Genomic DNA, 13717 nt, shown 5'->3' with positions numbered 1-13717 from the left:
TTAATATGATGTGTTTAATTTGGGACATCAACAAAACACATCTAACTTACTCATAGAGTAAAGCTATATTATAATAATCATCAATCTCTGGTTATGTTCTTAATAATCGTTTCACACATTATAACATAATGTTGCAAGCTCAGATGGGATACAGTCACACACTCAATCTGGATCTGTACAGAACCGAATGGATGCAATCTGCACAACTGGTTGCAATTTCTTTGGACAAGATTGACTCACTCTCAGATGGGATCTTCTGCAGATGTTTCTCAGGGGCTCAGCCATGATTCCTGTGAATTTAACAAGTTGATTTTATAACAACTGAATAAAATGGATTAAATACGTGTTTAAGTAAATTATCCATGACATAAAGATGGACTCATTTTCAAGGCAAGATGCAAACTAAAGAGAGGTGTTTAGTCGTACAGAGGTCACTGATAAGCTCTAAAATTTAGAACACAAATTATTACCTTTTGAAGGTCATTTCCATGGTATGAATGTTTTGACTTTGATGAGGAAAATGTTCCACAGAGACCCAGCAGTGTAATACTGACCGGTAACGAGTGATACCTACACACAGATTTCTCGTCCTAATCAAGCAATACAGTTGAGAGGTTACCTACTGTAGATGTTGGTTATCCATGTCTGTAGAATAGTTCTGTATAGGGTGGGAATGTATCATGTTTTGTACCGGAGTGAGCACGACAGTCAGGTGTGGATCTGGTGTGAAGCAGTGTGGAGAATTTTGCTTATACGATTCTACAGCAACAGCCCTGACAAGTGAAGTACCCATGTCTACGTTCTCTGCAACTGAGCATTCTGGGGGTAGCCTGAAATAAATAAGTACATTTGGTCAAATTTTTTTATTTTTTTTGTGCAGTGTTAAATATAGGATTTTTTGCACCACATTTTTATGTTGAAAAATAAAAAACCTTACAAATTACCTTGCACTGACAACAGTAAAGACAAAAGTACACTTTAGTGTTCCACATGTCACTGCCTATAGCCCGCAGTCCGCATGAAGCAAACGTCATCATCAGCACAGTACGCGAGGACTGTTTGCATGCAACCCTGTTCTGATAGACACGTGGATGGTTGTGCTAAAAGGGTATCACAAAGTAGTTGAAGTGTGCTTGCATCGAAGACACCATATGGGCTTGCACTTTAAAAAAAACCTGTGACGGAATGGCATGAAGAAAAACAAAGTATAAGCCTTAACGGATCTCTGCTGTTCAATGAGCGAAGAGCAACGCGTCATCTGAGCCAATTACAGGCCTGGAGAAAACTTCAGTTTTCGGCATGTGTGTGACACAAATTTGGTCATAGTAACATTAAACGTGGCCTGCTCATATTCAGTCCAGTTTTAATAAATATGTTGTTGGTCCACCTCTTTCCGCATCGTCTGCGCCTGCTGTTGACCATACTGAAACACTAACACAAAGTAGTTGTAGTATGAATGCACCATATGGGCTTGTTGTCACAAATTCTAATTTTGTCATAAGCATATTACACGGAGACTATTCAAATGCAGCCCAGTTTTAATAGACACGGTCTAGGTCTGCATTTTTGTGCGGCATCATCGCATGTGCCTGACGTTGACTGTGCTAAAAGAGTACCACAAAGTCGTTGTAGTGTGTTAGCGTTGAATGCTCTGTATGGTTTTGTGCTCAAAAAAGTACTTTATTTATAATGTAATAATATATTTATAAAATATAAAAGGCTGAGCGTTCGCCAGTGATGGAATGCGCGTGATGCAAATTTTGTCATCGGCATGGTACGTGTGGACTGCCTGCATGCAACCCAGATGTTCTAGACATGAGGACAGTGCATCTTTGCGTGGCATTGGTGCATGTGCTTGCTATTGACTGCACTAAATGAGTAGCACCAAGCAGTTGTAGTTATCGCACATCGAATGCGTCCGTACGAGCCCACAGTCAAAGAGTATACTTTGAAAGGCTGAGCGCCTTTTCTCCCTATTTGGAATGCCCAATTTCCACTACTTAGTAGGTCCTCGTGGTGGTGCAGTTACTCTCCTCAATCTGGGTGGCGAAGGACAAGTCTCAGTTGCCTCCGCTTCTGAGACCGTCAATTCACGCATCTTATCACGTGGCTCGTTGTGCATGACACCGCGGAGACTCACATCATGTGGCTCATGCTACTCTCCACAATCCACGCACAATTTACCATGCACCCCATTCATAGCAAGAATCCCTAATTGCGACCATGAGGAGGTGACCCTGTGTGACTCTACACTCCCTAGCAACTGGGTCAATTTGGTTGCTTGGGAGACCTGGCTGGAGTCACTCGTACTCGCGACTCCAGGGGTGGTAGTCCGCGTCAATACTCGCTGAGCTGCCCAGGTGCCCCGATAATCAATAGTTTTCTATATTCCCATCCTTTTTATTTAGATTGTCATATGCAATGCTTCATGGGATTGTAGTTCCTGCCCTCGTTAAAGATGGTAAGTAGACAGTCTTGTCTCTCTCTCTTTTTTTTTTTTACTGATTTTCAAATACTTTGTGTCTCAAAACAAAGTTTGTAATGTTGTGATTCAACTCTGAGCTAGTTGGTTTGGTTCATGGCTTACAACTCTTTTATGGAGGATTTTATGGTTAAAGCCTATGCAAAAAATGAATGGGTAAAATACTTCCGGAAACCCAGACTGCCGAATAAGTGGGCGTGCGCTGTTGTGCTATATTTAGACTGATTTGCCAATCGGTTGGACTGATTCATTTAAAGAATCGCACCAGTTGAGCAATTCCCTCACAAACTGGACAACACATTACATTACTGTACATTTTTGCGTGAAGCCAGTGAGGACAACATCAAAGAAACTACTGTTGTTGACCATTAACTGTCAATTTATTATTTCACGGCACCCGGTCTTTCACTCTCTTGTCACTAACAGTACGATTCACAACTCACGGTTGCTTCAGAGCGTTGCAGGAGACACTAGGTTTGTATATAAGTATTGGCTTCTCACTGAGTTTGAGGGAGAACATAGGTGAGGGCAGTAATCTGAAGACAGGTCAGCATTGGTCGGGTCTGTGTCCTAGCAGGAGTTTGGGTATTTAAGGTATTTGGTCCAGACACCCTGTTTGAGTTCAGAACATCAGTCTGCAGGAGTAGAGATATGTTCACAGATGTTTTTGCTGCAGCTCCTGTAATATGGAAGAATGTGTCAGAATTAATGTAAGCGCCGATATCAGGACACCAACCTAAACTAAAACAAAACTTTCATGCCCAGCTGGCTGCCCAACATTGTTGCAAATATGATACTCTCAGCTGGGATGTCCCCTATAAGCACCAGTGGTACTTGTAAGGAAACATGAGCGGTGGTTGTGGAAACATTTGCTGCAGTTCTGTCTGCATGCTCCACCAATCGAGGAGAGTCTTCCTCCAGCTGGGCATCTGTATCATTCAGATGTGTGCAGAACTTGAAACCAGCAACAGAACCTGGTAACAGTCCTAAAACAAGTTAGTCTGTAAACAAAGTGCAAAGACTCTTTATAGAAGCAACTGATTATTACCGCATACTCACTAAGACAATGTCAGGGTTCTTGATGTCATGATACTGAGTGTAAAGTCCAACGCAGACAAAGGTTATGGAGAGAATGAGCAGACACAGGAAGAACACAACAACGGGAGGGTGTCGAGACAGCTGATGTCGCAGGTTTGACCGAGGCCTCCACTGACCCATAATTAACCAGGTGTGATGGCACCTCCTGTAAGGTGTAAACCATGCAAAATATTTCATAGGCATGTTCAGAATGGAATACTAGTTTTCTTTTCTTTTTCTTTTAACTTCAATCAAAACAATATAAGTAGTACAAGGAAACATTTCAAAACTGTCAGAATTTAACTTTTACGTTAAGGGGCAATATTTCCCCCTAGATTTGTTTTTAGGGGCACTGGTCAACATATGTCAATTAATTAATATAAATTCTGAAGATTGAGAGTATTACCTCTTACCCTAAGAATTAAATCAACATCAACTATTTGAAGCTTTTTATGCCATATGAACAACTAGGAGTATAATAGAATATTAAGAGCTATTTTTATTATTTTATAATAATTAAAATACACTTTTTGCAACTAGGACAAAGAGTGTATTTTTTTTTTTTATACACTAAAATTCTTCAAGTCATCAATAGAGCTGACTGAAGAGATCATTTAAACTCACGGCTTTGCAGCAAACATTTATAGCGAACATTATTTCAGGTATCTTATTAGGTCATATCGTTATAATAACTGTATGGCTCCGAATCTTTGTGTATTTATGATAGTTTTGTGTCACTTTTAGTTTTCTCGTCAAATCTAACAGCATTCTGCTGGCTTTCTGCCACAACTTACTGCGCACGCGCTGAAATTTTTGTAAACATTGTAGTAATCATCCGGGTACTGCATGCATACTGCAGAAATATTAAGAGAAGTATGCTAATAAACTATTGAAAACATAGCCCATTTTTCAGCAAAACACACCTGATAATTAAACTTATGCATTTGTGAACTCATAATATCAGTTAAAGTGTGATTAATATTTAAATCCCGGTTTCAAATGTAGCTTGATTTGACATATAGAATGGATTAAAGTTTACCTCTAATGGCGTTCATTTAACTAGCGCGTAGAGACGTTAAACTGAGTAGCTTGAAATGTTGGAGATATTATATATGTAGGTGAAAATAACAAATATTGCTAAATTGACATATTTGCTAAGGCGACGCAAGCAACTTCCTCAGGTGGGCTTTCCGTCACGGCATATTACAAAATAAAAGCCCTCCAAGGAAACCCACACACCCCGAGTAGGATTCTACAGAAATTAACATAAACACTAAAATACATAAATTACATTTTGCCAAAGGTGTGTATTTTTTTAGGAATTTTGATATTTTTAAACCTCAGTTCCTATAATACACTGTATTATAAAACAGCAATATTAGATCCCAGTGTTATTAAAGCATAAAATCATTCATTCAATTATATAATAGTATTTCTATATTTCGACCAGTTGGGGCAATTTTTCTCATGTTTTTATAGAGCACTGCAGGCCAATTGAGTAAATGATGCAGCTAAAATTGTGTGGGTGTGTTTTGTATGTGTGCATTGAGAAATATTATTAATATAGAATATTATTATGGCAGTTTTTTTATGTGTAATTTTTTGTCCTCTAAGGATATCTGAGTAACTTTTTAAAACTGACGCACAAGGGTTAAATAATCCTTTGTCACACGTTTCTTACAAAAATAATATTGAGTAAAATAACTTAAACTGAACACAGTATTGATTATTGAAAATCACATTTATTTGTTACTGCTGAATTACTGTCAGTTTATTCCCAAAAATATTTAATACATTTTCACTGCTTTAATAAGATGTATCCTGGCTGTGTACATACAATGTAAATCGTTTCACGGGTTTAAAAAGTGTAGTTTATAAAAAAATAAGATTTGTCATTTCAACTATTGCTTAAGCGTTTAGTGAACTTTTATTTTGTAAAGCAGAAGCGGAAGTGTTGCTCGTATACAACGCAACTTTCTGCTCAATCGTGATGTTTAAATGAGGTCATCTCGGGATTTTTAAATCTTATACAGAGACATAAAATTGAATAAACGCGATCGAAAGGTAAGCTTTTATCCATGCAGACTTATCGGTGTATCTATTATATACACTCAGCATGGTGAAGTTGCTGCGTTTAAATGAATCAGTAGTTACTTTAGCAAGAAGCTAACAGGCTAGTTGGTCAAATTCAGTTCAGTTTATATTGTTTACAAAACTACTGCGTAATTTAGACACTCTCTAGTCAATTTTTAAACTATTTAATGTGGTTTATGTGCTAAAGTAATTGTCATTTTCAAATTATTCTTTTATTTTCCGTTGTCATTCTTATAATTTGTTTGTCTGACTACAGTTAAACCAAGTAATCTGATATTATTGACTGCTTAACTCTCTGTTTTATCATAAAACTCGATAAGACAACTGAAAGAAGTGTACTGCTACAGTGTGCACACCAGTCAGAAAGTCATAGCCTGTGAAATGCATTGCAATTATTGATGTTTTACTAGCCTGAGAGACTCCATGTACATGTAACGATTTTAATGGAGTACTTTTACATTTTGATTTATAGTCAGTTCTCATTGGATTATGAAAAGTCATGAGGCATTAACTTGTTGATGTTAAATATGTTTTTGAGCTTTTAATGAAGTTCCTCATACCCACATTAACTCAGCTTTTTTTAGGCCAGATTTTGTTCGACATGACATCACATCATTTAATTGTAGTGTGTATGTATTACAAGTGCTGTACTAAAACCAGGGCTATTGTTATGGTTTTATAACAGATCTGATCTGTTTCATATTTTAGTCATGTCCTCTGATGCTGTGAAGAAGAGAATGCCAAAGGTGATCCAAAATGAAGGAGGAACTCCAGACACCAAACGGGGTAGAGGAGAGGGTGATCAGGTGAGTTGTTGTAATATCACACACATCTGAAATACACTGAAGTTTTCCTCAGTTCGTGTTGGTGCTTGTGTCATTATTTCAGTAGAACATTCCTCTAACGCTTTCATTCTTGCATCCAGAGTGCAGTCAGTTCACATGCCAAGTTTAGGAAGGTTAGGGTGAGGCAGGTTCAGGTACATGCAATAATCAAATCACTTTATTGTCACACGACCATATGCACAAGTGCAGCAGTGGGTGAAAGTCTTTTGTGCAGTTCCGAGCAACATAGCAGTCATGACAGTGACGAGACATATACCAATTTACAATAAACATCAGATTTGCACAACACAATTGACATATCTAATGTACACATAATTACACAACACAGAAATAATAATATACAATGTACATTAAACAATACACACAATATAGAGTACACATACCCAAAAAAGTGTATATATAAAGTGTATAAAAAAATATACAGTAGGTTGTATTGTATAGAGAATATAATTTATGACAGTCCAGTGTAAGATTACTAAAGTCCAGTGCTGATGTATATTGATCGTGAGAGATCAAGTTTTCAAAAGTCTGATTGCTTGGGGGAAGAAGCTGTCATGTGGTCGGCTGGTCGGTCCTGATGTTGCGATACCGCCTGCCTGATGGTAGCGGTGAGAGCAGCCCATGGCTCAGGTGGCTGGAGTCTCTGATGATCCTCCAAGCTTTTTTCCACAGGATTAAGATTCAGAAGTTATATGCTTGTGGCCATTGTCCATTTGGAAGACCTATTTGCGACCAAGCTTTAACTTCCTGACTGATGTTGCCCCCACAAAATGATGCTGCCACCCCCATGCTTCACGGTTGGGATGGTGTTCATCGGTTTACAAGCCTCACCCTTTTTCCTCCAAACATAACGATGGTCATTATGGCCAAACAGTTCAATATTTGTTTCATCAGTCCAGAGGACATTTCTCCAAAAATTAAGATCTTTGTCCCCATGTGCACTTGCAAACTGTAGTCTGGGTATTTTATGGCAGTTTTGGAGCAGTGGCTTCTTCCTTACTGAGCAGCCTTTCAGATTATGTCAATATAGGACTCGTTTTACTGTGGATATAGATACTTGTCTACATGTTTCCTCCAGCATCTTCACAAGGTCCTTTGCTGTTGTTCTGGGATTGATTTGCACTTTAGCACCAAATTACGTTCATCTCTAGGAGACAGAATGAGTCTCCTTCCTGAGCGGTATGATGGCTGTGTGGTCCCATGGTGTTTATACTTGTGTACTATTGTTTGTACAGATGAACGTGGTACATTCAGGTGTTTGGAAATTGTTCCCAAGGATGAACCAGACATTTGGAGGTCCACAATTTTTATTTTCAGAGGTCTTGGCCAATTTCTTTTGATTTTGCCATGATGTCAAGCAAAGAGTCACTGAGTTTTAAGGTAGGCCTTAAAATAAATCCACAGGTACACCTCCTATCAGAAGCTAATTGGCTATTTGTCTAAAGGCTTGACATCATTTTCTGGAATTTTTCAAGCTGCTTAAAGGCACAGATAACTTGGTGGGTGTAAATAATTGTTGGAAAAATTACTCATGTCGTGTACAAAGTAGATGTCGTAAACAACTTGACAAAACTATAGTTTGCTAATATTAAATCTGTGGAGTGGTTAAAAAAAATCAGTTTTAATGACTTCAACCCAAGTGTATGTAAAATTCTGATGTAATTCCAGTGAGCACATATTTTGATGTGAGACTCATGTGGCACGTGTATGTGGGTCATCTTTCCAGCTGGACCTCATCTTATCGGACAAAGGAAGCTGTTTGGGGGAAAGGTTTCAATGACCTCTTTGTGTTTATGTCTCTCTATTTCAGCTGTCAAACAACCCACAAATTCTGTGTAGCACATGCGGGTGAAAGGACAATTTTGAACATTCTTGGTTTACAATATTATCATGAGGTCTGGGTCATATTTTCCCTCCAAAAACAAATATAAAATGTATGAAATGAATTTTGCATAAAGAAAATGGAGCATTTTTTGTCAAATTTAAATGTGTTTCATTATGACATTTTCATTACTGTTATAGTAATATGAAAATGTATAGTATATAAATTGTATAGACTATACAATGTCATGAAAATGATGTCACAATGCAGCAAAATCTGAATGTTCTTAAAAGTAATAAAATAAAAATAAATAAAAAAAACTTGTATTTTTGGGGTGAAATGTGACTGGAACATGTTTTTAAAAGGTTTTGAGACACTTTTATAATTTCATCCCAATAGGAAGTAAGGAATCGGGCTGTGTTATCTCACAGGTTTATCTGGTAGGTGGTATGTGTGTGTGTGTGTTGCTCTCTAGTAACTCTGCTCAGTGCACATGTGTGTTTTCTCTCAGGATGTGCGTGTGTATAATGAGGAGGTGGAGCTGGAGGGCAGAGAGCCGCAGCAGGATTATATGCTGTATAAAAACACGTGCGCCTCTCTGGCCAAACTGATGGCTGAAATCCAGGAGCTGAAAGCCGGCGGTGCTAAAGATGGGGTGAGTTTCAAGTTAGCTGTGTCTCTGTATATAGGATAATGACATGGAGTGGAATGAAACTGACCTTTGACCTGCGTCATGTTTTATAGAGCATTAAGATCGAGGAGAGACGCAGACAGAGCACTGTTCATTTCATTACTCTGAAGAAACTGAACCGACTGGAACACATGAGGCTGAAGAAAGGGCGGGATCAGACAAATGAGGTAAATACACATGGGAAAACTAGCAAACTGCATACTTTACATATATCTATATATCTGAAACGTATGCAACTATATAATATTTTTAATAGTATGTGAATCAAACTGTATAAACGATAAACACAAACATCCTATCTTTTAGAATGGAATACTAGCGTTCGGCTTACTGCATACTTTGTGGTATATACTACCTGCCAATGAAAATAGCATGTGAAACTGTATGCACATACACACTATTTCTTGAATGCAATACTACCATACTGCTTGCTGCACTGATTATACTCAATGCTGTTTATTTAGTGAACACTACGCAGTATGCAACGATGAATGTTACGAATAGTATTATCCTACGTCACATGACCTAAGTTGCATTATTAATTCAGTAAGTGGCGTTCAGGTATCTAATCTGTACTCCATTGTATCCTGCACAATTTGGCCACTGTATCAGGTCATCCAGGTATGTCAAGCATAATGAAAATTGGCATTTTGCACCCAGTAAACATAATGCAGAAAAATAATGGTGGTAGTATGCCATTTCAAACATGCTCAAACACTCCCACTATTTGTGCTTTAACTCTTTCCCCGCCAGCGTTTTTAAAAAAAAGTTGCCAGCCACCGCCAGGGTTTTTGACGATTTTCGCTAAACTTTAATGGCCCGCAGAATATTTTCTTCCATGAATATATGAAGATGCTATATATCACAATAAAGATCTGAGCCTCTGCTTTTAGGCAAAAAAAAAGATTTTATTTTATCTTCATTTGTTCTTTTTTTATTGCGACTTGAACAGAGGTCGGTTTTGTCAAAAAACAACATTTCAGACAAAAAGCTGAGAAAAAGGCATGTTTATGTCTGATATTTTGAGCTTCTCAATACTCCACTTCTTCATGTTTGAGACGATCGCAGTCTGTTTCTTTGATCAAAGAGTTGCGTACTCTTTCAAAACATGCGCAGGGGTCTTCCTTACCGTATAACACCTAAAACACGGAAACCCAGAAAATTCCGTGTTTGGCGGGGAAAGAGTTAATGGCATGATCAATAACTGTACATTCATATTAACTGCAATTTCCTTACTCTCTCTATACACAGGCGAAGCAACGAGTGGATGTTCTTCACCTGCAGCTTCAGAATCTACTCTATGAGGTCATGCATCTGCAGAAAGAGATTGGCAAATGTCTGGAGTTTAAGTGAGTGACGGACTGGAGCTTGGTAACATAGAACATTACATGTCATGGTTATGGAGCAGATGTTAAAGTATGTGTGTGTCAGGTCTCAGCATGAGGATATCGAGCTGGTCAGTGAGGAGCAGTTCTTCCAGGAAGCTCCAGCAGAGATCTCACGCCCTCGCGTCACCCAGGACGACCAGCACCAGCTCACACTCGCCCGCCTGGACTGGGAGTTGGAGCAGAGAAAGAGGTGTGTAGAGTAACTAAATAAAGTAGTGACCTGACTACATTTTTTCAACTTCGATTATTCTAGGTTTTGGAGATGCAGAGTTTGGAATGGCATAATGGTAAATGGTCTGCACTTATATAGTGCCTTTTTAAGCCTTAACGGTATTCAAAGCGCTTTACACTGTGACACATTCACCCATTCATACACCAATGGTGGCAGAGCTGCTATGTAAGGTGCTAGCCTGCCATTGGGAGCAACTTGGGGTTCAGTGTCTTGCCCAAGGACACTTCGGCATGTGGAGTCATGTGGGCCGGGATTCGAACCACCAACCCTGCGATTAGTGGCCGACCCACTCTACCAACTGAGCCACAGCCAATACACAATATGACTATCTATATATACTTATGTACAAATACAAATATGTTATATACAGTGCAAGGGACTGTAATGTGCAGAAGAAGTAGGATATGTTGGGACCGGTCCTGTTCAACCCGCTCTGAGCGTGGTTCAAACCGTTGTCTCCGGCATGGGTGGCGGGTGCGCTAACAAGTAGGCTAAAGGCTACAGCCTCTAGCATAAGTCACTAGTGCGCCTCTTGATGCCAGGGGAGTGAGGTTTACGCACGCTGCACAGCACGTACCAGCTGGCTACCGTTACATTGAACGACACCGCTGCCCCTACAGCTAAATGTCCAGCAAAACGTCAGAATAGTCAAAAACCGGGAAAAGATTGTCTGGTATGTGCTGCCAAATGTTTTGCAGTTCGTCCTTGGGAAAACTAATTACTAAACACAGAACAAACAAACAAACAAAAACAACAAAAGAATTGGAGAGCTCCAGACCGAGGCTGCCATCCATGGCACCATCTTGTAATCATCGTCATTTGTATTTAGTGTAAGTGTAATTTTGTTGCTGTCACCCTAATTGAAATCCTCATTGTTTTTGTGGTGAATACAGCTGTTTCTTTTTTATATAAACTATGCAATCTGATATAGATTATTATCGGATCATTATTTTTTCATGGTTCTTAACCAGAATACGATAAACGGTGTTGTTCTAATGGTGTGTGTCATTCATCAGGTTGGCGGAGCAGTACAAGACATCTCTGTCCAGTAAGGAGAAAATCCAGAAGGCTATTGAGCAGAAGAGAGAGTATCTAACTAGCCTTCAGCCCGGGCTGCAGAACATCATGCAGGTAGTCACACACACCCAGACTTTTGCAGCTTATTCTGGCCACAAATCGCCCACTTAGACAGAAAGAGACCGTCTGACTGACGTGTAAACTTTGCTAATGTGACCTTTAGGGGCATGTAAATCTGACATAGTATATCAGACATCATTTCTGTGATGTGAGACTAGTAAAACTGACAGTATCTCTCGCTTTCTCAGGCGTCTCTCCCAGTGCAGGAGTATCTGTCGATGCCATTTGAGCACACACAGAAGCAGGCAGATGTGGCCCGTCACCTGCCTCCCCCTCTCTATGTGCTGTTGGTCCAGGCGAGTGCTTATGGACAGGCCTGTGGTAAGACATTTAAAGAGATAGTTCACCCAAAATATAACATTCTGTCATTACAGTTTGACTTTTTTCTTCTATGGAACACAAAAGATGTTGTTCTGTACAATGTGTTAGTCTCGGTCACCAATTACTGTCATTGCATCTCTGTACAATGAAAGTGAAAGTTGAAATATATCTTTAAGAATGATTGTGATTGTCTGTTATAGACAAAAATCTGTCTGTAAACATTACTGGAGATGTGGACGAGGCCAAAGCCCTCTCTAGACTGCCGGAGGAGTCACAAGGTACGCGTGTGTGCGTGTGTGCGTGTGTGCGTGCGTGCGCGCGCGTGTGTGCGCGTGTGTGCGCGTGTGTGCGTGTGTGTGTGTAATCAGTAAAGTCTTATTTGTGTCTGTTTGTGTCTCAGATGATGAAAGTGATTCAGACGCTGAAGAGGAGCAACAGAACACAGTCAGACACTTTATACGTCTTCTCTCATGCATTTTCATTTGCTTGTACAATTTAGTGTGTGTGTTAATTCTCGTTTCTTCGCTTTCTCCATTCAGAAGCGTCGGCGAGCGACTGTTGGCGTTCAGCTGGATGACAAACGTAAAGAGTTGCTCAGACGTCACCCTCTCTCGCTCTGCGTGGACCTCAAGTGTAAAGGTGTGTAAAACTGTCCTATTGTTTCCTATTACACTATATCAGTGTTGGGTAGTAACTAACTAAATCTAGCTTGGAAGAAATGCTACAAATCGTTTTTTTTACGTTGTATTGAGTGAGCTGAAACAATAATCAAGCACACTGTTCTGGAATGTCTCTCACCAGTTCATTTTAGCCAATCAATTTGTTTGTACAGTTAATTTCAATGAGCCGGTTTAAAAAAAACAATTCACCAGTTAATTTGTGTCATTACAAATGTTGTGTAATTTGAATACAAAGTAATTATTTACTGTAATCTAATCTATTTTTGGTCAAAAAGTAGTGTAATGTAATGCTTTTCACGTTCTTGTAATCAGATTATAGTTACTGACTTTAAGTACATGGGTTACACATTTCTAAAATAAAAAGTATTAATGTAGAATACATTTAGAAAATTAATTGTTCATATGTATGTCAGTTTGTGTCCATCACAGCTGACGGGCGTGTGCCCCCTAACAAATCATTTTAAAGGACAAACTTGTGGTACTAAGAGTTACTAGAACGTTAAATGTTTTGTGGACTGATTAAACGAAGATTGAATTGTTTGGGAAGAACACGCAGCACTATGTAATGCGTTGAAAGGGCACCGTATACAAACATGAAAACATCATCCCAAAAGTGAAGTACGGTTGAGGGAGCATCATGATTTGGGGCTGCTTTGATGCTTCGGGGCCTGGACTGCTTGCCATCAGGGGGAAATTAATTCCCAAGTTTATCAAGGTTTCTTACAGGACAATTAATTCCAGGGTGGCTGTGCGTCAGTAGAAGTTGTGTAATGCAGCAGGACTGTGAATCTAAACATCAAAGTAAATCCACTACAGAATGGCTTTAAAAAAGAAAATCCACCTTTTGGAGTGTCCCATTCTGAGCCCAGACCTGAACCCAATAGAGATGCTGTGGAATGACCTCAAGAGAGCTGGTCACACCAGACATACTAAGAATATGATTCCTTC

At 39.3% G+C, this 13717-nt stretch overlaps 2 protein-coding genes across 4 annotated transcripts in view; one reads left to right on the top strand and one right to left on the bottom strand.

Moving 5' to 3' along the window:
* The window catches only part of LOC127638286 (ATPase MORC2A-like), a 28818-nt gene extending 25413 nt beyond the window's left edge, over window positions 1–3405 (bottom strand). Inside the window, exons 1-2 of one of the 3 annotated variants that reach the window (XM_052119760.1) lie at window positions 471–3405; window positions 241–290 (exon numbers count right to left, since the gene is read on the bottom strand). The gene's annotated coding sequence lies outside the window, so the exon portion shown is untranslated. Of the gene's footprint in view, window positions 1–240 lie in introns of all 3 variants that reach the window. The other 2 variants (XM_052119759.1, XM_052119758.1) reach the window with 2 other exon arrangements.
* A 2097-nt stretch (window positions 3406–5502) lies between these two features.
* LOC127638333 (THO complex subunit 5 homolog) overlaps window positions 5503–13717 on the top strand; it is a 14785-nt gene continuing 6570 nt past the window's right edge. Inside the window, exons 1-11 of the mRNA XM_052119811.1 lie at window positions 5503–5623; window positions 6362–6459; window positions 8832–8975; window positions 9065–9178; window positions 10263–10360; window positions 10443–10589; window positions 11648–11762; window positions 11957–12089; window positions 12290–12367; window positions 12490–12533; window positions 12629–12728. Of these exons, the coding sequence (XP_051975771.1) occupies window positions 6364–6459; window positions 8832–8975; window positions 9065–9178; window positions 10263–10360; window positions 10443–10589; window positions 11648–11762; window positions 11957–12089; window positions 12290–12367; window positions 12490–12533; window positions 12629–12728 (1069 nt within the window). The 5' untranslated portion in view covers window positions 5503–5623; window positions 6362–6363. The remainder of the gene's footprint in view (window positions 5624–6361; window positions 6460–8831; window positions 8976–9064; window positions 9179–10262; window positions 10361–10442; window positions 10590–11647; window positions 11763–11956; window positions 12090–12289; window positions 12368–12489; window positions 12534–12628; window positions 12729–13717) is intronic.

Source organism: Xyrauchen texanus, chromosome 46 (genome assembly GCF_025860055.1).
Source record: "Xyrauchen texanus isolate HMW12.3.18 chromosome 46, RBS_HiC_50CHRs, whole genome shotgun sequence".
Taxonomy (NCBI): domain Eukaryota; kingdom Metazoa; phylum Chordata; class Actinopteri; order Cypriniformes; family Catostomidae; genus Xyrauchen; species Xyrauchen texanus.
Note: the sequence above shows the minus strand (reverse complement) of the source record. Positions and strands in the feature narration are given on the sequence as shown.